The sequence below is a fragment of the Gossypium arboreum genome, chromosome 1, assembly GCF_025698485.1.
Source record: "Gossypium arboreum isolate Shixiya-1 chromosome 1, ASM2569848v2, whole genome shotgun sequence".
Classification (NCBI taxonomy): Eukaryota; Viridiplantae; Streptophyta; class Magnoliopsida; order Malvales; family Malvaceae; genus Gossypium; species Gossypium arboreum.
The window spans coordinates 115,731,787-115,758,137 of NC_069070.1; the positions used below are offsets into that span (position 1 = coordinate 115,731,787).

Here is a 26,351-nt window from a genome sequence, read left to right on the forward strand (position 1 = left end):
CATATATTAATTTTTGGCATAATAATTTATTTGGTCTTTCTATAGTCATTCATTTAATTTTTTATTATCACATCAATAAAGTTAACAAACATTAACTTTTTCACCCATTTTTGGGTGATTTGACAAATCATGGAAATTCAAGAGCTAAAAAGACAAAAAATAAATGAAAAAATAAAACGACTTTATATTGTGAAGTTGGAGGGCCAAATAGTTCATTATGCCTAATCTTTTCAAAAATTAGGGATGAGGAATGGAATTGCTTGGGATTGAACCCAAACTCTAATGCCTCTAACACAATACTCTTACCACTAGGCCAGGGGCGAAACTAGGGGGGATGGCAGGCAAGGGTGTCGACCCCCCTAAAATGTCAAAATTTCCATTTAGGCCCTTTGAAATTTTTAAAATTTTAAATTAGTAAAAGTAAAATTACACTTTGGCTCCCTTAAAATGATAAAAATTTAATTTAATCATTTAAAAATTATAAAGATAGAAGCTATTAAAATGGTGAAATTGTACTTTTACTATCATAAAAATTACAACTTAATTTCGAGCCCCTAAAAAAAATTTTCTAGCTTCGCCCCTACACTAGGCCAAAAGGTTACCGACATCGTATATTAAATTTTTATATTTAATTTACAATTCATATCATATTATACAATTTTTTTAATGTCATAAATAACATCTTACATACATAATTGCCCTCTAACCCTCATTAGGATTTGTGCATGAGACATTGGTTTGATGGTAAAGTTGAATCTCACAATGAATTGAATATAAATATTTTATTTAATAAATATTTAAAAATAATATTTTATTAAAAGAATAGTTATTTAAAATCATGCTAATATAATTTACACTCTTATATACATATTAGTAATTCTATTACATGAGTATTTGTGTGAAAACCATGTATTTAGAACACGTGTGCATCTAAACATAACATCTATTAAATAATGAAACATTTAATTTGAAACTATTAATAATAGTACATATATAATATGTCAAGTTGATTTGTAACACAAACTCAATTAACAATATTATCTTATACTAAATTATGGTACACTAACGATGTAAATGAAAAAAATTCTATTATAAAATTCAAATAAACCTTAAAATTAATATAACTATATCATAAAGCTTCTATATAAGAGAGCAACGTTAACAAAAGAAATCAAATTCTACTTTTCAAACTCCATATCCACTTAATTGTTGGTGCAATGATAATGGAAATATGGTATGTTTGGGTTTTCATAATATCTTTTTTGAGTGTAAGTGTAGGCAACTGGATTTATAGGTGGAGGAACCCTAAATGAAAGAGCAAACTCCCTCCTGGTTCCATGGGATTCCCTCTTATAGGAGAGACCCTTAGCTTCTTTGTCACTTCCAACTCCATTGACATGCATCCTTTCGTTAATGAAAGATTGAAAAGGTAATAAAATAACCCTTTAAATTCCGTTTCATCTGCGTAGGTCAGTGCAATATCATTTTTTCAAATATGGTTTTAGATACGGTCCGTTGTTCAAGACAAACATAGCGGGTCGACCGGTGGCGGTGTCATCAGATCCCGAATTCAACTACTTCGTGTTGCAACAAGAGGGGAAACTCATCGAACTCTATTACGTGGATTCCTTTTCACAGACGGTACACAACGATAACCTGAGAAATCTAGGTGGCTACTTCCAGAGGTATCTACGGCGCTCCATTCTCCGTCATTTCGGACATGAGCCACTCAAACGTAAGCTGTTGTCTGAGTTTGAGGATGTAATAAACCATGAATTACATAAGTGGACCAATCTGCCAGAGGTCGATGTAAAACGCCAAACTGTTCCCGTAAGCAATTATGGCATATACATAACCAGATGATCCAAGAATGAAATATTGTAGTAAAGATAAATATAGATTGTTGGTTTTTGTGTTTGCAGATGTTATTTGATTTAACCTCACAGATCCTGATGAGTCATAAACCAGAAAAAAATTTAGGTGAAGATTTAAACAACATGTTGCAATCAATTATGACATTTCCTTTATATATCCCTGGGACCGCTTTCTACAAATGTATACAGGTAAAAACATACCATTAAATATGAATTTCATCATGAATCCTTCTAGGGTAAACACTAATAAATATATATATTTGACTGCAGAAGAAAAGAAAAGCAATAAAGCTGACGACTTGGGTTTTAGAAGAGAGGATGAAGGGGTACTCTTACGATAATTCAGCAGAAGGTTGCAATAAAAAGGGAGATTTTTTGGATGAAATAGTAGGAAACATTGGGAAAGAAGCATTTTTGACGAAGGAATTCGTGCCTTTCCTTCTGTTTGGGCTACTCCTTGCTACTGTCGAGACGATTTCACCCACTACCACTTTGGCCACCATGTATCTACTGGACAACCCATCGGCTTTGCAACAATTAACAGTTCGTTCCTTCCTTTACATGATTTTAACTTATTATTATTGCTTTTAATTAAATTAATATATACTTAAGCATTTATATTTCTTTTTGCTAGGTGAATATTTTAGATAATTGGAGGGTTTATTTATATAATTTTTAATAATATAATCTGAGTTTTGGGGTTATGTTATATATTCGGAATTTATATGAGTGTACATGAATAAATGCAATTTTTGTAGGTCTTAACTATAAAATTAGCCCCAATCAATATCGTTTTCTTCACTTAGTTATTTAGAAAGTTTTTTTTTTAAATGGTATCTTCAATTTCATCTTAATTTATTTGTGCAACATTTAGTAAGAACATATTATGTGTGTAACGTATGCTGTGTGTCACGTACTAATTGATTGAGATTGTATGTTGGGATAAAATGAAGAAAAATTTCTTTGAAAAAATTTGGATATTAATATTTTAGTTTTTAAGAAATGAACCAGGAGGAGCATGAGGAAATTCTAAAGAACAGAGAAGGTGCCAATTCTGGACTTGTATGGGAGGAATACAAATCCATGACGTTCACTCGTTACGTGAGTTAATTAATTATGCCAACTTTTTTAATAAATAAATTTAGGCCGTGTTTGTTCATGTTTTTTTCTTCTTTTTTTTTTTTTTTTTGGCTATTTTCAGGTGATTAATGAAACACTTAGGTTAGAAAATCTTCTTCCAGGGATGCTGAGGAAAGTTATAGCTGACATTCACGTCGATGATAGATAACAATATGTATACATATATATATTATTACCAATTTATTTGAATATATTATAAACAAGTGTGATTCATCCTTTAAATAATAAAATTAAAAATATAAATATTGCAGGATATACAATACCAAAAGGTTGGATCCTATTGGTTATGCCCACAGCTCTTCATCTGAACCCTAATATATATGAAGATCCTCTTACCTTCAACCCTTCAAGGTGGAAGGTATAATTATACTCTTTCCCATGGATTAAATCTTAAATAAAACTTTGGGAGCAATGAATTATAATTTGTCAATTATTATGGTATTTTTAAAAATAATAAAATGAATAAAGAACATTGGGAGCAATGGAATGGCAAAGAACTTCATACCATATGGAGGAGGGGATAGGCCGTGTGCTGGTGCAGAGTTCAGCAAGGTTCTAATGGCTGTCTTTTTACATGTCTGGGTCACCAAATTCAGGTATATTTTTTCATTATTTTGCATATATATTTTTTGATAATTTAATCCAAAGAATCTAAACCAAAAATGTTTTGCAAAATTTATGGAACAGGTTCACAAAAATCAAGGGAGGGACATAGTTCGTGCACCCATTCTGGGATTTCCAGATGATTTCTACGTTAATGTTTCAGAAAAACATTGTTAAATATATATATATATATATATATATATTAAAATGCTATACATATGTGAGTTCAATGCCAATGTTTTGATTTTATTCATAACATTAAGCTAAATTATATATTAATAAATATTTGTAATAATTTCAGTTTACAAGTGACCATATGTATGTTCGGACATGTACTTATGATTGTACATATATTTATAGATATAAAAGTGTGTTTTATATATTTGAATAAATTTTGTTTTATAGAACATGAATGTATCCATTCTGTGTTGTGAACATGTTCACCATAAAATTTTATGGATAAAAATATATATCAATTTTTAATCTAGTGATTTAATTAACAATGTTTGATTTTAAAATGTTGTTAGTAATTGTATTATGTTTTTAAAAGAAGAGTGGAAAAACATTAAACCCATCTAATCTTAATATATCCTGATTTTATAAGAGTGGTTTTGTTGTTTAAAATCAAGTTTGGGAATGGGATGAATCAATTGTTCCTTTAAAATTGTATTCATACTTATACCATCTTTTATTATTATTATTTAACTTTTGTTTAATAAAAGTTTGAGATTTAGCGACGAAAAAAATACAGTGGCATTTTATAATGTAAAATGCCGCTATATATTTGTGTGGGAGTTTGGGCATTGATTTAGCGGCATCTGTAAGGACAACCGTCGCTAAATATCTGAACTCGAATGTCTGTTTAATTCTCTAAAATCTGTGAAGATTTTTATTTCGAGGTATTTACTGTGTTCCAGATTATTTATGATAATGTAGTTTTAACTTCAATAATTTAAGGGGAATGACTGTAGCTTTATTAGGAACATAAAAATTTAAAGGGAATGACTGCAGTGAAAAAAAATTGCGGCCGCCCATTGAAACCTTAACGAGCCATTTGCAAGGTTTTTAAGTAAAAAGCAAATCCATAAGTAGGATTGGTAATTATCCCATGGATTTTTGCTTTAACAACAGTTTTTAAAATTTATTATATTGAGAAAAATCTAAATAATCAATTACTGTATTCGATCTATTAATATGATATCAACTAGTAACCCACATAGTAGTCACTGATAAATGACTTACAACCAAGTCCCGAATTATCCAAGTTAATTTGAATAATGTTTAGTTTTACATTATGTTAAAATTTAATAATAGGTTTGCATTATATTATTTTATAATTAAAACTTTTTTAGGTTTGAAATTTATAAGAGTCAGATGTAAAGAGTATAAAAATGGTGTATGAAATTTTTTTGGATTTTGCTTTAGTAAAAGATGCCAAGACAATAAGATCTTATGTCTTTGTGTGAAATGTGTCGATATGAATTGGCATCAATGCGATGTTGTTCAAGAACATTTAATTTGTGATGGAATTCTTCCAGGATATACACTGATTTTTTCACACACAATACATATTTATATCTTTCGCTAGAATTCTTCCAAGTTGTTCTAGCAATCGATGTCGGTCTGCTAAACAAGATGATAGTAAAGGCACATTGCAGGATGTCGGTCTAGTATATGCAACCATCCAGCTACCATGGATGTAAAAGAAAAACATGGATGGTTTCCAAGTAACGAATTAGGTCCTTCACTTTCGGGTGAATATGGATATACTTCTTCACAGAAGCACTCTGCACGTAAAGCTGAAACATCGAGAGAAGATTCGGAAACTATGCATGACCAGGTTGTTGAGTCAAAAGCAACGAACCAAGCAAAGAGAGCTAAATTAGAGATGAAAACAATTGATATTTCTAGTTTTTGAACTTCTAGTAACTTGTAACCACATTTACTTTTAAGTGCTAAGAAACAAAATGCTTATATGAACATTATTTATAATTTCTTATTTTTGTCGGACCCCATTCCGTGTTTGAAACCTGCTTTAAAGCCAAATCAACATTTTTAAAATCAAATCAATATTCAAATTAATCAGGTCACCAATTCAATTAATATTAATCTATCTAATTCAATTAAATAACACATAAAATAATTAATAATGAAACTTATACAAATTTAATCTGTATCTATTCTCGAATCAATCAATATCAATCCGATTCAAACAACCATAAACCAAATCAATTTTAAACATTTCGATTATTATTATTATTATTATTATTATTATTATTATTATTAGATAAAAAATGTTATCGACTCTAGTTGAGAATGATTGCAAAATGAGATCGTAATAAAAAATGGTTCAAATGGCAAGTTCTTGGAAATCAGAAATAAATTGCTGAAAACAAAATATTCTACCCGTGAAAGCTTGAAGAATTAAAACCACTATTATTTGACAAAGGATGCCATCACAGATGAACCAAAGGTGTTCATGTTGCTCAGCTTGTTCCAACACTCATTTATTTATCAACAAGGAACAAACTTATCGTACATAAAAAACCGCAGAGTGAATGCTTACTCACCTTTTATATTCTCATATATCGTCTCATAGCAGGCTATAGGGTAACATGGGCAGGACCAAACACTCATACTAGTTCATCTACTGGCGTCCAACAAGCAGTCCTTTTGCTAGCTCTAAGGCTTTCGGGCGCCCGAAAAACTTCTCCACAATTCCTAGTGCAAACTCCATGGCAGTTCCAGGTCCCCTGCTTGTAATGAGGTTGCCATCCACCACTACTCTGTTGTCAATATGACTTTGATCTGATAGCTTGTCGCACATTGCAGGGTAAGCTGTGGCCTTTTTGCCCTGGACCATAGCACAACACGACTGTTAACCATCCGGGAATATCAAATACAGAAAATTTCTTTTGAGTGCTGATGTTTTTTTTCACTCGAGATCAAAATTTTTGAAACAAATATAATTACAGGAACCACACACACAAACTTGTCACTTGTAATCAAAAAATAAAAGCAAGTGTAAGCACAATAGTGAAAGTTCAAAGTTTAAAGGCAAAAGCAAATGATACAACCTAAACAGTTTGTATTTTGTAGTGACCATATTGCCTAATTATAAGTTGAAATTATTTAATCAAAAGCCTCCAGAGACGAAGAGACTAATTCCCAGAGGCAGATTATGGTTCTTTTAATTAAGTTGATCATTTATTTTATGAACAAAATAAACAAGTACAAACCAATGCAAATTTTATAATGAAAACACGAAAATGTTAAAACTCGATCAAGATTATACCTTGAGTAAACCATGAGGCTCCAGCACCAAAGCTGGAGATGCACATATAGCTCCATAGGGTTTGTTTGATTCCGCTTGCTTCTTTAACAAGTTCACCAGCTTATCAGAGTTAGCAAATGCTTGGGCACCACCAAGTCCTCCCTGTAGTTGTGAAAGACCAAGTTAAAATATATTACAAAGAAGGAAAATTGGGAGGAATTAGGACTAAGGAATACGACAGAATTCCAACATACTGGCAAGACTATAAGGTCATATGTAAGTTTAGCAGCTTCATCAAGAAGCATATCTGCCACTAATTTAACTTTCCTAGAAGCCAGAATTTCAAGATTGTCTCCAACAGAGGCCACCACAACATTTGCCTTTGCTCGACGCAGAATGTCAATGATCATAACTGCTTCCATTTCTTCTGAGCCATCAGCAATTGGTACAAGAACCTGAAAATTTAATCAAACACAAACTTTATCATAGAAAAGAACCATAAATTTTGGGTGATAGTACTAAGACAAATTTAAATGCCAGAATACTTGTAAGTTGAAAATCAGTATCTGAGTGAACTTACCAACTGACTGCATAGAATCATTTTAGGAAAGAAATGAAAATTTGGAAATAAAGATAACTATCTTCTTGCAGACATCAACTTACATATTATCTAGTAATTACATGATAATAACTTGCTTTTTTATTTCACCTAAGGGAGGGAAAGCAGAAATAGGAGTAAGAAGGGCTGTAACAAGATCAAGTTAGCACTAATGACATATCAAATTCAGGCAGCCTATTTTCAATTTATTGATTTATAACAAAATTCTCGACCCTCACAGAAGCCTGCTAGATTTAGAAACAACCACCTTGGTCCAGTGGTCCTGGTACCAAAACAATTGCCATTGTTCCTTACATCAAGTTAAAACAAAAGCAGAAATATCAAGGACAATTTGAAGTGCAAAACTGGATCTAGAGAGTACAGCATGCTTTGGCAGTTGGGACACTAGATTACAAATAAGATCAACAGTGATGAAAAGCAGCTAAACTTAGCAAGCAAGTGTTCTTGCATATCTTGGACTTTAATCGTTACTTTCAGAATCAAAGAAGAAAATAGAACTATAGAAATTGCCAGATGCAAGTCAGCTCTCTCTTCACACTGTTCTTTCTGAACTCCTCTAACTAGAAATTCGTTGTGTCCTTGAAACTCTTTAGAATCAAGAATTGGAACTCTTTTTGAGCCCTAATCAGAGTATTGGAGGAGAATGAAAATCCACCATTAACCACTCAGAATACTGAGATGTACTTAAGAATGAAGATTTATGCATCAAATATTATACAAAACTTGATAGAAAAAACAACACTAAAATCTCACCTGCGGAACATTATTGCATTTCCATTCCAGAGGATTCAGCTCTGTTATTGTATACTCATCACCATGGTTAGGACGCATCACCTGAAGATAACCAGATCCATTTTAGTAAATAGTGGCGCCATTAATCAGAAACATCATCTACTGAGCTTCCAATTAGCCTGATTGCTTTTCCTTTTTCCTAAAAAGAACGTAACTACTGTAGTAAAAAGTGCTCGTACCAATGGCCCAGAAACTTCATCAGCTTTCTCTTTTCCATACAATTGCTCAACCAGTGTTACAGCAAACTCCATGGTAGTGCCAGGTCCACGACTTGTCACAACTTTGCCATCCTGCTGAACTCTTGATTCAACAGCTGTTGCACATGATTGCAGTTGCTCCATAAATGATGGGTAACAGGTAGCCTGCCAGAAACAATCATGAATTACGATTTCAATCATGCAACGTTATCTAAAACAAAAACAAGCTACAAATAGCAAAACAACGCATACCATGATCTCTGAAATAAATTAGCTTAAAATATTTATCATTTAGTACTCACTTTCAGTCCCTTCAATAGACCCCATGAACCAAGCGCAACAGCAGGTGAAGCACACACGGCAGCATAAAGCCGCCCATCTGCAGCCTGCTTTTTCACAAGACTTTCAAGAACTCCACAATCTTTAAAGTTGCTAGCACCAGGCATGCCTCCCTAAAAGCAAAACATATATACCAATGACAAAAATAAGCGTTTGCCATTTTGATCTAAAAACATCACTCACATGCAAATTATTTTCTTCTATAAATAAAATAATAAAAAAGCCTTTTTTTCTTTTGCTTCCGAAAATTACTAGTTTACTTCCATAAAATAAAAAGTTCTTTTCATTTTGGCTTCCAGAAGTTAGAAAGCAATACCAATTGAGTCTCAATTTTAAACCAAATACTGCTGTAATCACTCATATATTTGCACTCTGCATTTTACTTCAACACCAAAAGCCTGAAGAAAAGAAGTTTACAGAAAAAAAAACCGGAATAATTACTTACAGGAAGCGCGATAAGATCGAAAACGGTGTTCTTACAATCAGCGACGAGAGCATCAGCAACAATTTTAACACCGTGGCAAGCGTCAACGCGAAGCTCTTTCTCGACGGAAGCCACCGTAACGTCAGCTCCCGATCTCCTAATCACGTCGATCGTAATCACCGCTTCCATCGGCTCCGTCCCGTTGGCGATCGGCACCAAAACCTAAATAATCGAAACATCAAAATCACAAAAGTACAAAATTAACAAAAGAAAAAAAAATCTTTCCATTGTTTATGTGTCGTATTTACTTGTTTAGCCATTGTGGTTGAAGCAGAGGCTGAGCAGGAGAAGCGAGGGGATTTAAGAGGAGAGAAACGGAAATGATGATGGAGTTTGGAAGTTGAAAGAAGAGATTGATGAGTTAAGTGGCGTAAGTGCAATAATGCCATTACTTTTAGGGGTTTTTCTAGAGGGATCGGCTCGGCTCCCTGGCTCTGCTGGAAGGGCCTGGATTTCAGTAGCGTTTCGAATATGGCGGTAATGGATGAGATCGTTTCGATCAGCGATTTTCATTTTGCCACGTGCTTTTAATGACTACTTACTTTGGTTAAAGCGCCTGGGAAGTCCCTATATTATAAGGGCCGAATCAAATTAGTTTCTCTATTATTAAACAGATCAATTTAATCTTTATAATTAAATAAGTCTAAATTGTAATTGCAAGTCTAAATTTTGTCAGGGCCCATAAACAAATAAAATAGTCCAACTATTTACAAGTCCAAGTAGAATAAACCTACCCATTATCCAATTCATAAATCAAATAACAGCCATCACATATCAGGCTTAAATTACCCAAGCCCAAAGTTTAAAACCCAAAACAAACCCAATAACCTAAACCCTAATAGCCCACTTGCTTAAAATTTTTCAGCAGCAAACCCTAGCCCCTAAGCCTCCAACCGCGGCACACTAGGCCAACCACTGGCCATTTCGCGCAGAGCCTTCCCCGCACGCCACCGCTAGCCTCCACGCGTCTGACACCTGCAAGACGAAGCTAACACGCAACATGCAAAAAACAAAGAGGAAAAAAACAAAAAAAATAGTAGCAGACAATAAGCAAAAAACAAAATGGATCTATGTAACTCAGTTATAAAAACCGAGGCATATCACTTTGTATTTTTTTTACGCACACTGAAAATAAAAGAACAGAACAGAAGTTTCGAAAGGTTGTTTTTTTTTGTTTCCTTTCATTTTCTTATTTCATTTTATTTGTTTTTTAATACCAATCTATTTTGAAATAAAAGAAGAGGGAAGGACTTACGTGAATCGGCACATGGTCTCGTTCTCGGAGGTTTCTCTCCGTCGTCGAGGCCGGTTCTAAAGGGAGTCGAGGCCCTCGTCCTTCGGCTGATAGGTTGAGCGAGTTTGGCTCCTCAAAGTCCAAAAAATAAGGGTTAAAAGTCCCTTTTCGCGTAACCTCAGCCACCGGCCATAGTGGTTTTAGGGGAGGCGATGGTGACGAGGATGGGTTTCATAACCCTAGCCGAAAAGAGGGAAAGAGAAGAGGGAGGGGGCTACTTTCTGCTTTAAAAAAAAGGGAAAGAAAGAAATAAGCAATTTTTTAAAAAAAAATTGGCCTTAATAGCCCAGTAAAACGTCATCGTTTTGCACTTCCCCCTTCACGCCTCAAAACGACGTCGTTTAGGGGGGAACCGCGCAACCCGACCCGTACCCACGAAGGATCCGTGCATTTTGACCTAATGGTCTATTTGCGCATTGGATCCCTCCGCTTTCTTATCGCGTTTCAATATGGTCCTACGTTACCTTTTTATTTAGATTTTTACCCCAGAATTTTGCCTCTGTTTCCACTTAGTCCTCAGGCCATTTAAAGAGGCAGACCCTTGAAACGCCGTTCATGAAGGGTTGGGATTATTTTCCCAATCAGTCCCTCAAGGTTTCAGCGCATTTTAAATCGGTCCATTGCTTTATTTTTGTCCGAATTCTTCCTTTAATTTTATTTAGATTTTGTTTTAGTCCTTTTTAAATACTTGCATTTATTTTTTTCGAATTTGGACCCTAAATTTTCATTTTATTTGTAATCTACCCTTTTTTCATATAAATTTGGACTCTTTTTCATTATTTGTTTTAAACTACTTTATTTATCTTAAATTTCATATATTAAACTGTTTTAAATTGTTTTAGATATATTATTTTAAATTATTTCATATACTATACACTTTAAATTGTTTTGTATATTATTTATTTTAAATTTGTTTTATGTATTATTCATTTTAAATCGTTTTATTATTAACTTTAAATTTTTTCATATATTATCAATTTCAAATTTTTATATGTATTATCTATTTTTATATACCATTTATTTTTTTAAAAATGTTTTGGATATTACTTATTTTAAATTTCTTTTTACATAATCTTTACTTTAAACTCATTTATATTATTTATCTTAAAATTATTTTACATATTATTTATTTTAAACTTTCTTCTCATATATCATCTATTTCAAACTTTCGCTTACATTGCCTATTTTAAAAAACGTAATCTATTTTTAAATTGTTTTATGTATTAAATTCCTTTTCACATTATTTATTTTAAATTCATTTATTATCATTTTAAATTTGTTTTTGCATTTCATTTATTTTAAGTTGCTCTATAGATTTTTAAATTGATATATGTATTATTTGATTTATCGGCCTTTATTTATTAGTGTTCTTATTTAAATGATAAATGTTGCATGATTGTTGTCCTCGTATATACTATGACCCATTTACTTGTAATTTCATATTATTGTCATTCATAGCATTTGTATGTTATTACCTCATGTTCCACGTCGTTTTTTAGTTATCTCATTCAAATCGCATTGTGAATTAAGCTACAACGTTTTATCCAATATGGATCGTTCTATTTTTACTCTAAACAAATAACGCATGTCGTTTAAATATCGTATTCACTATTATTCAAAAATGAAAATTTCAAAATAAGGCAATGTTTCGTGTTTTGGAACATCGAGGAATTGTACCCTAACTTACGGGGTATTGGTTCTCTCGTTGATTCTAAATAGCCAAATATCCATTTGAGTTTTAAAATACATGAAATTTCAATTAAAATTAAAGACAAACTTGCGCTCGGGAGTTCATGGTATTGTGTCCTAACTTACGGGATGTGATACTCCGATATCTCGAGACGAGAAAATCTTTAGTACGTTTTGGGCTAATTCAAGCATTTTTTAAAATTGACGTTAATAAAAAAGGATCGTATTTTAAATCCGTTCTCGATTTTTAACTTTCGACATTAAGATACTAACTAATCAATTCGGTACCAATTTTGGGCGTGACGAGGGTTCTAATCCTTCCTCGCACGTAACCGACTCCCAAACTCGTTCTCTCAAGTTTCGTAGACCAAAAACACTATTTCAGTAAATCAAAACGTTTTATTAAAACAAAGGTGGTCTGATCACACCTGATAAAGATCGGTGGCTATTCTCATTTTTCGTTTTCATTTTCAAAATCAAAGTCGATTCCAATTTTCAAAAAAATGGTTTCGACAGCAACAAAACTAACATTTGCTATATAAAAATTGTCTTGAAATTTATTGTTTTCAGTTTCATTGACAATACCATAAAGTCTTTAAAAATATTAACTCGGGTAAATAGTAAATGATATTTTTAAATAAAATATCTAACTCCAATGAAATTTGATCTTATTTTATTCTTTTCAATAGTATAAGGACTAATTTAATCAAGCCCTATAAATTTTACTTGCTTTAATAATTTTAAATATATTTATGTTATGTTAAGATTATATTTTGATCTTGTCATAATATAATAATAAAATTTTGAATATTAATCATAGGCGAATCTAGGGGTTTGGCGGGGCTCCAGTCCCTCTAAAATAGAAAATTATTATTTAGACCTTCCTAAATTTATGAAGATAAAATTACACTTTAGCCCTCTTTGAAATTATAAAAGTCAATTAATTCTTTAAAAATTATAAAGATATAGACTATAAAAATTAAAATTTCATTCGGCTCCTAAAAATTGTTTTGTTGCGCCCATGATATTGATAATTCATTTTATATAGATTCATATATTTTAGTATGATGATTTTTATGTCATTTCATATTTTAGTTATTTTATAATATTAATTTTTATTTATAAATTTTAAAAAATCTGATATTGAAATTTAAATTAATCATTTTAAAAAATTATTTAACATATTCTAAATTTCACATGTAGATCTTGTGATTAACCGTTTCTTTTTTTCTTTTTCTTTTTATAAATAAACAATTTCTTCTGGATTTGGCATAACTCCCTTGTAACTAAAAAGCGGTCTTTGTCTTGAAACCCGAAAAGCCCATAAACAAGAGATCCAATATAACGACCAATAACGGCAAATCAAATCTAATTTACAGTTATGCCATCATCTCCCAAATTCTTCCACTCCCGCCATCCACCGCCGGCCACGCGCCTCACCAGATCAACAGCCCTCTTCGTCTTCTCCACCCTCTCTTTCCTCTTCTCCCTCTACGTTTTCCTTTCCTCCACTGACTGCGGTCACCAATGTCTCTCCGACCTGAGATCCGTTCGGGTTCTTTTGGACAAACCAGGGAATGTCAATATAACTGCTACTTCCGATGGAGATGTTGATGTCAATGGGACCAAGAGGCATAAAGTTATGGGCTTCGTTGGGATCCAAACCGGGTTCCGTTCAGTCGGTCGGAGACGGTCCTTGAGGAAGACTTGGATGCCTTCCGATCATCAGGGCCTTCAACGGTATATATTTTTTCCTAAAATTTGTTAATATATTAAGCTCTGTTCTAGGCACTTTTTTTTTCTTTTACTTGGAAAATGGTATATATTTAATCAAATACAGAAACAATCATGTTTGAATTCACCTAATATTTTAAATTCAAATAATTATTTTTTCAGGTTAGAAGAAGCAACAGGATTAGCTTTTAGGTTTGTAATTGGTAGAACAAATGATAGATCAAAGATGGCACAGCTGGGGAGAGAAGTAGCAAAATATGATGATTTCCTTTTGTTAGATTTTGAGGAGGAATACAGTAAACTCCCTTACAAAACGTTAGTTTCTTTAGTTCCAAATATATGGGTTATCGAATTAGTCATGTTATTGAATTGAAAGAAGGTCCCTTACTTTAGAATGTCTACTTCAGGTTAGCATTCTTCAAAGCTGCCTATGCACTCTATGATTCTGATTTTTATGTCAAAGCTGATGATGATATATATTTGAGGCCAGGTGACTTGATTAGTTTAACTCTTTTATGCAAGTGTTGGGTGGTATTCTTTACCTTCATACAATGACTTTACGTGGTTAGTTGACAATGGTTTATTATCGATTTTCAGATCGACTATCACTTCTATTAGCTAAAGAACGTTCTCACTCTCAGACTTACCTCGGATGCATGAAAAAGGGTCCGGTATTTACTGATCCTAAGTTGAAATGGTTAGTATTCATATTTATATATATATATATATATATTCTTTAACCTCTGGTTTAGATATCTACATATTTCAACTGTGTTAATTGGGCTATAAATTTGTTCTCACTATCAATGAGCTTCTACAATTTCAGGCTACATCAATTACATTTCTTTCCACGAATTTGGTTTTAATCACAAGAGATCCTTACTACAAGGGAGGCAAAGAAACTTTCATTTACAGATGACCTATTCCTTGATCTTGAATTATCTTGACAAAAGATGAATTTCATATTTAAAGATCTATGTTGCTCTATACCTAGATATGTATGTACACATGCAAGGCTACATTGTATATAAATGTACATTTCCCGTTTATATGTATCTTGTTCTGTCTATGTGCTCTGCCTTGATGGAAATGGACCTGTAGCATGGAATGTTGCAATGTGCCTTTCCCGTTCATATTTCTCTACTGTGTTTTACTTGTACGTGTACTTTTAGGATGATGAGGATGTGATTTAAGATATTTAAAAAGATAAGTACATCATGGTTTTCTGTTTTAAATCATTTTAGACAAGATTTAGTGTTAGAGTATATGACACCAAAAAGGTAGGATTTATTTATTGCAGATATTCATATATTGTAGAATGATTAGAATTGACTAAATTCATACAGGTATGAGCCACTATCCTATCTACTAGGCTCAGAGTACTTCCTTCATGCCTACGGTCCTTTATATGCTCTTTCAGCTGATGTTGTTGCAAGTTTGGTTGCTCTGAGAAACAACAGGTGGTGCTCATATTTATTTCAAAGCTAATCCCATAATTGTCTGTTAAACAATTTCTCTCTGTTCTTATGTTTCTTGTTCCCTCTTTCTCATATTGGGATCAGGGTTTTCACTAGCTGACAGTGTAGGCTTTTCCTGCAAATATTGGTTGTTTTTAACCCTTCTTTCGAACTCTGCATGCTGAGTCTAAATTATTACTCAAATGATTGATTTCTTTTTTGTTCGGCCATGGCCAACTTTGTTCACTAAATACATCTACTATAACTAAAAAATTATGCATGCTGATCAAGTCTTTTGTCTTTCCCTTCTCCATTGTTGTGATTGAGGAGGTTGAGGTTTCCTTGTAGTGGAAATTGTAGATTTGCTTAAAAGAAAGTTTAATATTTGGAAAGCTTAATCGAATGTATATTTTGCAACACGTCTTTTCTCATTTTGTAACATTACTTGAGGTGACGTTACTAATGATGCATCCCTTACTTTTCAAATCTCTGATTTGTTACGATTGTTTCTGTTTTGTATGAATTGCAGTTTTCGGATGTTTAGTAACGAAGATGTTACAATCGGTGCATGGATGCTTGCAATGAATGTCAACTTTGAGAATAACCGAAGACTGTGTGAGCGAAAGTGTACGCCTACATTCATTGCTGTCTTGGACATCCCCAAATGTTCAGGTTAGTGTTCAACTAAAGTACTTCAGAGCTTGTTAGGTTCGGCATATGATACCTGAGGATTTGCTTAATATAAATGGTATAAATGCCCTACGAGTTTTCTTTGTACGTTTCCATCATTCATATGGTGGAGAACACCATGGGATCTGCCGATATACAAGATTGCCGGTGATATAGATATCTGAATCTTTGAAGCTGAAAATGGTTGTGCAATAGACCAATGGTTTTGAAAGCTATAGATACATTGTGTTCTAACGTTACTCCTGTTTCACAGGACTATGTAATCCGGAGACAAGGATATTGGAACTTCATCGGCAAGAAATGTGCTCAAATGGTTCGACGTTGCCATTGGATGATAAATCGCTTTCCTTGGCCTAAATTCACACAGATTTTTCTAATATTGACAAAGGTGTTTTAAAGAATTTTGCTTGCTCTGCTAAGTTGATCTCTGCTGCCATGCTACACATCTTAACTTCCCTCCTTCGATCACCCCAACCCAATTTTTTTTTCCACAAAGTTCTTTAGTAACATTTTTACCAACAATGTAAGGTTTCCAATATTTTTTTTACATTACCTTTCTTTTTCACCGGTTCAAACCAAAACCAAATTCACAAGGTTCCATTGCCTACTGTAAAATGTACTCTGCTACAAATTGTGATCTTGAAATTACCCCCCCTTCTTTCTCTTTGACATCAAATATTAGTCCCTAAAATTTTCTGTTTGGTTAAATTTGTGTTTTTGCAGTGTATGTATCTATGTTTTTCTGCCTTGTGCATTGTCCCAAAGCTGATAATTTACAGTACATAGAAACAGGGGAAATGCAGCAAAATGATATTTGGTTTAACATCCTTAAAAGCTCGAGTTATATGTCTAAATTCTTACAATCTACATTTCCTTTTAAATTAGGGTTAGAAACCAAATACTAATGATTAGCTTAGGAATTTTTTATCATGAATTTTTGGAAACAGAGTTTAAATCCAAACTGGCAATAAATTATCGAAATTAAACTCCAACATACTAATGAAAATTACATTAAGAGTACGTGAAATTTTACCAAAACTAAATTCAACATCAAGGATTAAAAATCATAACCGATAGAACTTGTAATTATTAAAGAGCTAAATTTGTTATTATACTTGTAATCATGATTTTACCCTAACTCCTATTATTTTAAGATCTGACATATCTAGTATTTAGAGTTTACCTCGATTTGGTACCTCTCTCATGGCCCACACCGAAACAGTGCTTTACCCCTTAGATATCCAGTCAACTAGTGCTCCTCAACGCATTTTGAGGAGAAGTAGCTAGCTCTGGGTTCGAATGACTTTTCACCCCTAACCATAACTCATTCGTTGATTCTTCAACGTCAATCGGTTCAAACCTCAACTTAGTTTCACCCAAGCTTCATCTTGGTCATGGATAGATTACCCAATTTCGAGTCCATAAGCAGTGGTTTAACAGAGGACATTAATGACTAAATAAAAAAAAATTGTAATTAGATGAGTAAAACAGACCCAATACTGTTTAAATTTCTATAAAGCTTGAAAATTATTTACTCTTTATGCATATATTTGCAAATTTTCCATTTAATTTGTGAATATATTTTCTAATCTTGACAAGGTGCCTTAGAAACAGAGGAAATAATGAGTTATATATCTAAATCCATACAATTTATTTTTACTTTTAAATTAGGATTAAAAACGCAATACGAATTATTAGCTTTGGAGTTATTTTATCATCAAATTTTGGGAAAATTATTAAGGATTATTATCCTATCTGCTGTGGAGTTAAAATAAGATTAGAAATTTGATCCACCTTAAATTATATTTTAATCATTAAAACTAATTAAATGGTTTACTTGTGAGGAAAAATTATTTACTGAGAGTGGGTAAGAAAAAAATTATCCTTACATTTTTTACTACAAATGAAAACCATTAAATATTTGATAATTGTATTGAAATATTGATTGAAAAGTTTATAGAAGAGATAAACAAACGATGAATAAATACATATATTTAGATATAAAAAAACATAATTACTATGCATAAACTCAAACGATACCAAATGAAAGTTACAATAGAAGTGTATGAAATTTGAAAAAAAATACAACATTAAAGGATTAAAATACATATTCATAATTCACAACAACAAGAACTTAATCGAAATTAATTTAAACATAAAATGACTAAAACTCTGAGGACCAACAAAAGGAGCCAAAAAGTTCAATCTTTTTTTGAGCTGCAATTGTATATATTGGTGCACCATTATCTTCATTTCGTTCAACTCGAAAGATGATTTTATCACCAGGCTTGAGACGTTTATCTCGGACATATCTACGCCAATCATTTTGAAACACTGGCTTAGGATAACTACCCCCTTTCCTAATATAATATCCAAAGTTCTTCCAAACCTTACCGGAAACATCGTGCACCGGAAAGGTTATTGTTCGTCCCCCTTGGGAATCGGGCAGATGCTGCAGGAATTCGCTCGGAATCGCTAAGTGCTTATTAACATCAACCTCGGTCAGGTATTTCTCAAAAGAAGGCATAGTTGAAAGTAGATTATGAGTAGCTAGAAATGAACTTAGAACTCAGCAAAGAAGATTATGAATAGCTAGAAATGAACTTGGAACTCAGCAGAACTCAGCAAAGAAGATAATGGCTTAGAACTCAGCAAAACTCAGTAAAGAAGATTTTATGAGTAGCTAGAAATGAACTCAGAACTCAACAAACCTCAGCAAAGAAGATTATGACTTAGAACTCAGCAAAACTCAGCAAAGAAGATTATGACTTAGAACTCAGCAAAACCCAGCAAAGAAGATTATAAGCAGCTAGAAATGAACTTAGAACTCTGCACTTTTGAATAGGAGGGAAGGATGACGACCCTTATTTATAAACCTAATTTATTAGAAGCGTGAAGACCACGGTACCGACTCGTTCAAGTGGCCCGTATTTGAAACGTGTGGAGTATCCCCAAATTAATGCTTTTACATTAAATTCAAAAAGTAAATAATTCTTTTTATTAAAAAGTTCTTTTGTTTCGTTTTTTCAAAATTGGACCCATTTTGAATTATTTACTTTTTAAATTATAAAATATTTAAGAGTTAAGTATGACTATTATACGAAAAGGTTACTCTAATGTAACAAATTATTCTTTCATGTCTTACTTGCTTCAACAGTATTATCTGCCTTATTAAAATTTTAGACCTGTTTTTAGGTTTAATTTTAGTTCAAGTTTAAAATTCTATCTAACCCGATTCACTTTATTAATTTTTTATATTATTATTTTTATATATGTAATACATCAAAAATATTAAAATTAAAATAAATATTTTCCAACAAAATAAAAATAAATTAGATATATATGTACTTAAATAACACTAAGATATGTACAACTTAACAAGTAAATACTTCTAAAATATTAATAAAATTAACAATAAAATAAAAATTATATAGTATCAGAACAATAACAACAAAATAGTAACAACATAATAATAACATGGTAGCAAAATAGTGAAATAGAAAATAGCAAGAAAACAGTAAAAAAAAACATCAGGTTTTTTTTGCATATTCGAGTTAGGTCTGGTTTAGGTAAAAAAGCCTTACTCGAGGCCCGACCATTTTTTGGACCTTATTTTTTTTCCCATGCCTATTTTTTAGGCCTATATTTTTACCCAAACCCTTCTACTTTTCAAGATACTCCAACTATGCCAACATATAACTATATATATTTCTATAATATTTTATATGATTAATATTTTTAACACATAAAATTTAAAATTGAGAAATATTTAAATTTTAAATTATATTCATATATTTTTTATATTTTATTAGTAAAGTAGATTCATATGTTGAGTTTGAGTAAAATTGTAAAAGAAGTAAGAAAAAATTAAAATATGTTGTTAATGTTTGTATTTTAAGAAAATTCAAAATTTATTTGTTAAAATTTAATTCTCATTTTTTCTAATTTAAAATCTCAATCCAATCATTAAAATCGTAAATATTTACTCTTAAATTTTATCAATTTAGAGTTTTGTCAATTTCAATCCTCATGCTTTCGATATATTAATTTCAACTTTTAGAAGCAGCTATTTACTGTCGGATATATTAATTTCAACTTTCGTTTTGTTTCCAGTCCAAAAATTCAGACATCAAAATGTTTTAAGATTCAAGAATCACTAGAAACGGTCAACCCTAACAAAAATTAAAAGCACACTCTACACATTTGTTTCAATATAATATATTAAAATAGGACACGTGTCATAGTGCCATTCAAAATCGATCCAAACTCTTTCAAAAATGGGATAATATAATTTTTAGTCCCTAAATTTGGCAACTGGATTTATTTTGGTACCAATACTTTTTTTGTCCACCTTGACATTTGAACATAATAACTAGGTTCATTTTGGTCCCTGAACTTGAAAATTTTATACTTTGATGATGTAGAACTCTGATATGTGCCACATCATCACTAGAAAATTAAAAATTTAAGGCTAAAGGGGTATAAAAGCCACTAAACTTTTACAAAAAAATCAATTAAGCCCCCTCCGTGAAAAATGCACTCAATTAAGTTCTCAAACTCTGAAATTGCATCAATAAAGACCTTTGACCAACGTTTTCCATCATCGACCATTACAACAAATCAAAGTTCATATATCGAATTGCACATTGAATCAAATTTTGTGTATGATTTTGAGATTTGTCCTTTCTTTTCAATAGATAATTTCCATTTATAAGAAAACTAGACATAACAGAAATGGGCTTTAGGCCTAAAGCCCAAGATCCAATGAGAAGCCACCACAACAGACCCGAACGACATGCATGCCATCAAATGATATGCAAAGTAGGCCCTCTCCCAATTTTGAAATCAATATGTGACGATTGAACTTTCATAAGACTTGAAATGGGTTGGAAATGGAGCATGAAAATTAACATGCAGTGGTGCTCGCTTATTATACCATAAGGTATGGTATGGTGGTTATTTATCTCATCCTTTAACCATGTGGTCGCGAGTTTGATCTCCACTCATGGAAATGGAGCATATTTCATGGCTATCCATATATCTATTTGGAGAACACCATTGCAAGCTTCACAAGTCACAACACTCTAACTTGTTTAAACTCTACTGATCGTGCTAAATGGTGTATTATATTCAATAATATAATTATTTTTTATTTACACAAAAAGCATATAAAGAATTCAACACCATACCAATCGAATATACTTATATTTTTAATATGGCATAATAACTTTTTTGACCCTTCAACTTTACAAAAAAAAGTTATTTTAGTCTTTCTTTAACAGCCCGTTTTTAGTGAAATCTGAATAGTAGTTTTGGAACTACAAATTTAGCTAGTAAATATTTATTTTATTATTATTTTAGTGTCTATGGAATATTAGTAAGTTCGTATAACAATTTCGTTAAGAAATTTTGACGTTTGCATGCTTAATTAAGTGAAAAGGACTAAATCGTAAAAGGTAAAAAAGTAGAATTCTATTAGTTAAAGGTATCTATTAGCTATGAAATTAAATTTTTTTATGGATTTATATGGTAACTAGACCACTATTATTATTAGTGGACATTATGGACATAAAATAGATGATTTTTACGTTAAAAGATAAGGTTTATTAAGTAATTCAATTAATAAGTTAAAGTTAAAATAATAAAAACAAAACTGTCATCTTCTAATAGCCATCTTCCACCGAAATTGATATTGGAGAAGCAATGGTTAGGGTTTGAAAGCTTCGTTCACTTGTTAAGCTTGTATGTAAGTGAAATTTCATCCCGTTTTTAATGATTTCTATGTTTTCGAAGTTGTTGTAGCTTAATCCATCTAGCCCAGGGACTAATTTGTAAAATTGTTAAAGTATTAGGGTTTTTCCATGAACATTTTTGCATGATTCTTAAAGTTTAATGAAATATTATGAGTCATTGTTGTTAAATAAAAAAGTTTTGTAAAGTGATTTTTGATGAAATTATCATTTAGGGACTTATTTGTAAAAGGAGTAAAATATCATGGTAAAATTTTGAAATGATGGTTTGTCTCGGTTGATATAAGTCCCTAGGTAATTCGGCTAACATGAAATGTGGATGAAAATGTATAAATACCAATTTACGAGCTTAAGGACTAAATTGTAAAAAAGTTAAAATATTAGGGGCAAAAAATGTAATTTTGAAAAAGCATGAATTTTGGGCTGAATTGAATAGTATGAATATTAAATGGATTGAATTTTCTTATTTAAATCAAGATAAACCCCATACGTATAGGGTGTTCAATCGGTTAACCGACCCGAACTACCATTAACCGAATTAACTGACCCTTTTAAATCTTTAACTGTTAACCGAACCGAATTTTTTTTAAAAAAAATTAACCGAACCAAACTTTTTTGATTAATTCTGTCGGTTAACCGAATTAACCGAAATTTATATGTTTTTTGATTTTTGGTTAAAATAAGTATAAACCATATAAAAAATTAACTGAATTAACCGACCGATTAATTTATACTTCCAAACAATTAAATGAATCGACCGACCTCAACCAAATATTTATATATTATAATATTATTTATTAAATTCGATTAATTCTGTTAACCGACCGATTTCGAACCGAATTAACCTTTAACCAAAATTTCAAAAAATTATTAATCGACCCCTAATCGAATTAATTCGGTTAACCGACCGATTAACCAAATTCGGTCAGTTAACCGAATTAATTCATTTTTACCTGAAATTTGTACACCCCTATGTACGGATCTAGATCGAGGAAAAGCTAAAGCCTAGGATTAGTTGATCTCGTTCTTATGTTTTTGTAATTGAGGTAAGTTTGTATGTTGAAATAATGTTTTAAGGTTAATTTGATATATATATATATATATATATATATATATGTTGTGGTGCTATTTATCACGTAAATGAATGATGGAAATCCAACGACATTTCGACGATTACCGAGCCCCGTTTGTACCTTATGAATATATAGGATACAATTGACATGTCATTAGGGTTACTATGTTTCGAGTGCTGGTCTTGAATGTCCTACCGATGGTTGAGGTCCTGCATTTGTTGCGGATGCTCGTCAGCTTGTGTAAGCGGCATATGTAGCTTACATTCTGACCGTCAGCTTGTGTGATCAGACCTATTTTATGGCTCGAGTGAGCAACGATGTAAATGAAAAAGAAAAGGAATGGTTTCAACCATATGTTTAGCACACTTTGTGTAAGCTTTCACGCGTATCCGATATCATTTTAAGTGGTTCAATAGGCACGTAAAGGGAAGGAACTGTAAGTGTTCCAATCGACTATGTTATGAACTGATGGAAAGGTATGAAATGATACTGATAAAAGTATGCGTATCTATGTTGATGGAAAGTATAAATTCAATGGCACTATGTTCATGTAATCTATCTTACCATGTGATGAATGTATTGAGTTATATGTTAAAGCATTAGCATATGTTGTTGATAATGCTTAGGCTTGTGCCAAACTTATGTTGGATTGAATCATGTTTAGATTATAAGGTTATGCACTGAAATGGTAAGCTATATTCATGATTTACAAACTTACTAAGCATTATATGCTTAAGTAGTTTTCTTTCCTATGGTTTTCAGATTATCAGAAGCTTGATTGGTTTGGAAGCTCGTCGGAGGCCTATCACACTATCCAGTGAGTATATTAGTAGATTTTGATGTTTTGACCAAGGTTATAATGGCATGTATAGGGGACTTATGTTTAAAGTTTGAGTTGAATGTTAAGTGTTGATTTTGGTATGTATATATATATATATGTTGGTTACTTGGTACCATTTTGGAAATGGTTGGTTTATGTTACTTATGTGAATTTGATGCATGTGTGTAATAGTTCAAATGTTAAGTTATATTGACATGGTATATGGTCAATTTTTTATATGGAATTGAGCTAGATGTGTACGGATGAGATATGGCCAATTATGCATAAGTTTAGGTAAATTTGATTAATTGTGATTGAGGTGCCTATATGGCATATTGGTTGGATTAGTTAATGGTCTATTAAATTGGTCATATTATGCATGTTTTGGTATGTTTTGGTCTCTTTATTATATGTGTATATTGCTTGTAGGTACATGTTTGAAATGGGTGATGAAAATGGCTTGATTTTGGCCAATTTTATGTCCACACGACCGTGTGTCCCCTGTAGTTTTGAAAGGTTTCAAGTTAGACAGTTACACGGCCTAGCACACGGGTATGTGGCTTGGCCGTGTGACCCAACTCAGAGAGTTACACGGGTTAGGACACGGCCATGTGTCCCTATTTTTATCGTTACACTGCCTGAGACACGGGTGTGTGTCTCAGCCGTGTGAGGCACACGGCCGTGTGACCCCTGCATTGTAAAATTTCTAACTTTTTTCCTCAATGTTCTAAATGTTTTTTATTTAGCCCCAAATCATTTCTAAAATGTTTCTAAGGCCTCGAGGGCTCAATTGAGGGACAATATGCATGTTTATGAATGGATTATGGCATGTTTATATCAATGTTTGGTAATGTATGTTTTTATGTTACGATTTTATGGTAATGCTCCGTAACCCTATTTCGGCGATGAATACGAGTTAGGAGTGTTATACTTTCATTTAGATTTTTGCCTCTTTTAAACCTTGAACTTGCATTACTTGTAAAATCACCCCAAAATGGATGGAAAAGTTTACATTTATTAACTTTGTTGATGTGCCATCCATGTGCTAATGTCACGAGGCTAAAACTTTAATATTGTAAACTATGCGGCCTTAGGCAATTTCTTTTCTCAAATCCACTTAAGTCAACCTAACTCTTAAAAATGAAAATTCACAAAGAAAATTCTCTAAAACTCCGAAATAAAGCGGAAACAAACTCTCAAACAAAGAAGCAAAAAACGAAAGAAAAGCCATAAGAAAACTCAACACACCAGGAATTTAAGTAAATGCTCTCAAAGTATATTTAATAACTCTAAATGAGATACAATGGATGATTACAATTGAGAGAGAAGACCGATATTTATAGTTGAGCTCCCTAAATCCAACAGTATAGTTTAAATTACATCGACAGTCAAGATTAAAGTCTATCTACAATATGAGAGTCTTAAGAAATTTAAACTCTATACAATATCATCATTTATGACTTACAATATTCATCATGATAACTTTAGTTTTACTAGAGTGGTCCATTGGACCACCAAGACTTGAAGTATATGGGTTTCTCTATATGCTCCACAAATCGAGTTAGTTCAAGTTGGTCAAATGAGTCCCATTTAATCAATTGATTTCATGGGATACTCTGTATGCATTATTCATGGGCTTTAGTCTACAACACGTGACACTAGTTCACGTGTATGCCATATTAGCAATTAATTAGTTTTTTTAAAATTAAAAAAGTTAAAAAGTTATATTTTTATAGTTTTTATTTTTTTTGAATAATTTGTATATTTTTAATTTTTTAAAAGTTGATTAATTGTTGATGTGACATTCACGTGGTAATTCTCCATCAGCAAAATTAACAAACATTATTTTTTCCATTCATTTTAAAGTGATTTGACAAACAACGCAAGTTTAAGGGGTAAATATGTGAAAAATTACTTCTTCTTTTTGTAAAGTTGAAGGGCCAAATAAATCCTTTTCTTTTAATATTTAATGTATAAATATTTTTAATTTATTCAAAATTTAATATGTACTTTTTTTCAATTTGATTCCAACTTGATTTGAAGCATGGGATAAGATTGTTATGAAATTGGATTGAGTTGAATTAATATTTAATAACAAAAAAAATTAACCAAAAGATGGCTTTTCATTAATAAAAGAAAAACAAACAAGCAATAATATTAAGTGATAACTAGTACCCAAACCAATAGATTTACTTCGTACATTTATCTCTAAACCCTGTATTAACATTAAGAGAAGAAGTGATATCTGCAACAAAAATAGATAAAAGAAACGTGGAAGGGACTTCCCAATCTTGATGATCAGCATGTAACAAAGCCACCCTAGCAAGCTCGTGAGTCGCCTTGCTAGCAGTTCGTCTAATCCAACTAAAAAGAAAATCTCTATAACATATAATCTTGAAGAACAATACCAAATTCAGAATAACAAAACGAGAAGAATTGAACGCAATGATAATATGATTACAATCTGTTCCACAATGACAGTGTTGAAACCTTGATTCTTCAGCCAAGAGAGAGCCTCCCTA

At 32.0% G+C, this 26,351-nt stretch overlaps 3 protein-coding genes across 3 annotated transcripts; 2 read left to right on the forward strand and 1 right to left on the reverse strand.

The window, feature by feature from the left end:
* The first annotated feature begins 1,156 nt into the window (after positions 1–1,156).
* Positions 1,157–3,984, forward strand: LOC128295379 (cytochrome P450 87A3-like). The gene is made up of 6 exons (XM_053030922.1): positions 1,157–1,429; positions 1,506–1,830; positions 1,923–2,063; positions 2,145–2,975; positions 3,076–3,610; positions 3,702–3,984. The coding sequence occupies exons 1-4, from the start codon at positions 1,338–1,340 to the stop codon at positions 2,463–2,465; spliced, it is 879 nt and encodes a 292-aa protein (XP_052886882.1). The 5' UTR covers positions 1,157–1,337; the 3' UTR covers positions 2,466–2,975; positions 3,076–3,610; positions 3,702–3,984.
* A 1,995-nt stretch (positions 3,985–5,979) lies between these two features.
* Positions 5,980–9,845, reverse strand: LOC108483420 (protein DJ-1 homolog B). Its single transcript, XM_017786801.2, has 8 exons — positions 9,571–9,845; positions 9,284–9,484; positions 8,802–8,951; positions 8,482–8,664; positions 8,264–8,344; positions 7,146–7,346; positions 6,913–7,053; positions 5,980–6,471 (listed from the first exon to the last, which is right to left on the reverse strand). The coding sequence occupies exons 1-8, from the start codon at positions 9,709–9,711 to the stop codon at positions 6,265–6,267; spliced, it is 1,305 nt and encodes a 434-aa protein (XP_017642290.2). The 5' UTR covers positions 9,712–9,845; the 3' UTR covers positions 5,980–6,264.
* Positions 9,846–13,593: 3,748 nt separating this feature from the next.
* Positions 13,594–16,862, forward strand: LOC108482649 (probable beta-1,3-galactosyltransferase 14). The gene is made up of 7 exons (XM_017785772.2): positions 13,594–14,045; positions 14,202–14,354; positions 14,447–14,529; positions 14,637–14,736; positions 15,386–15,499; positions 16,026–16,168; positions 16,440–16,862. Exons 1-7 carry the CDS (start codon positions 13,687–13,689, stop codon positions 16,541–16,543), a joined length of 1,056 nt encoding a protein of 351 aa, XP_017641261.1. The 5' UTR covers positions 13,594–13,686; the 3' UTR covers positions 16,544–16,862.
* Positions 16,863–26,351: the final 9,489 nt, after the last annotated feature.

Coding starts and splice junctions, on each gene's coding strand:
- LOC108482649 (XM_017785772.2), top strand. CDS start 13,687: ATGCCATCATCTCCCAAATTCTTCCACTCCCGCCATCCACCGCCGGCC. Junction 14,355..14,446: donor AGTAAACTCCCTTACAAAAC/GTTAGTTTCTTT, acceptor TGTCTACTTCAG/GTTAGCATTCTTCAAAGCTG. Junction 16,169..16,439: donor GGACATCCCCAAATGTTCAG/GTTAGTGTTCAA, acceptor CCTGTTTCACAG/GACTATGTAATCCGGAGACA.
- LOC128295379 (XM_053030922.1), top strand. CDS start 1,338: ATGGGATTCCCTCTTATAGGAGAGACCCTTAGCTTCTTTGTCACTTCC. Junction 1,430..1,505: donor GTTAATGAAAGATTGAAAAG/GTAATAAAATAA, acceptor ATATGGTTTTAG/ATACGGTCCGTTGTTCAAGA. Junction 1,831..1,922: donor TAAAACGCCAAACTGTTCCC/GTAAGCAATTAT, acceptor TTGTGTTTGCAG/ATGTTATTTGATTTAACCTC.
- LOC108483420 (XM_017786801.2), bottom strand. CDS start 9,711: ATGGCATTATTGCACTTACGCCACTTAACTCATCAATCTCTTCTTTCA. Junction 9,485..9,570: donor CAACCACAATGGCTAAACAA/GTAAATACGACA, acceptor TCGATTATTTAG/GTTTTGGTGCCGATCGCCAA. Junction 8,665..8,801: donor GTCTATTGAAGGGACTGAAA/GTGAGTACTAAA, acceptor TGTTTCTGGCAG/GCTACCTGTTACCCATCATT.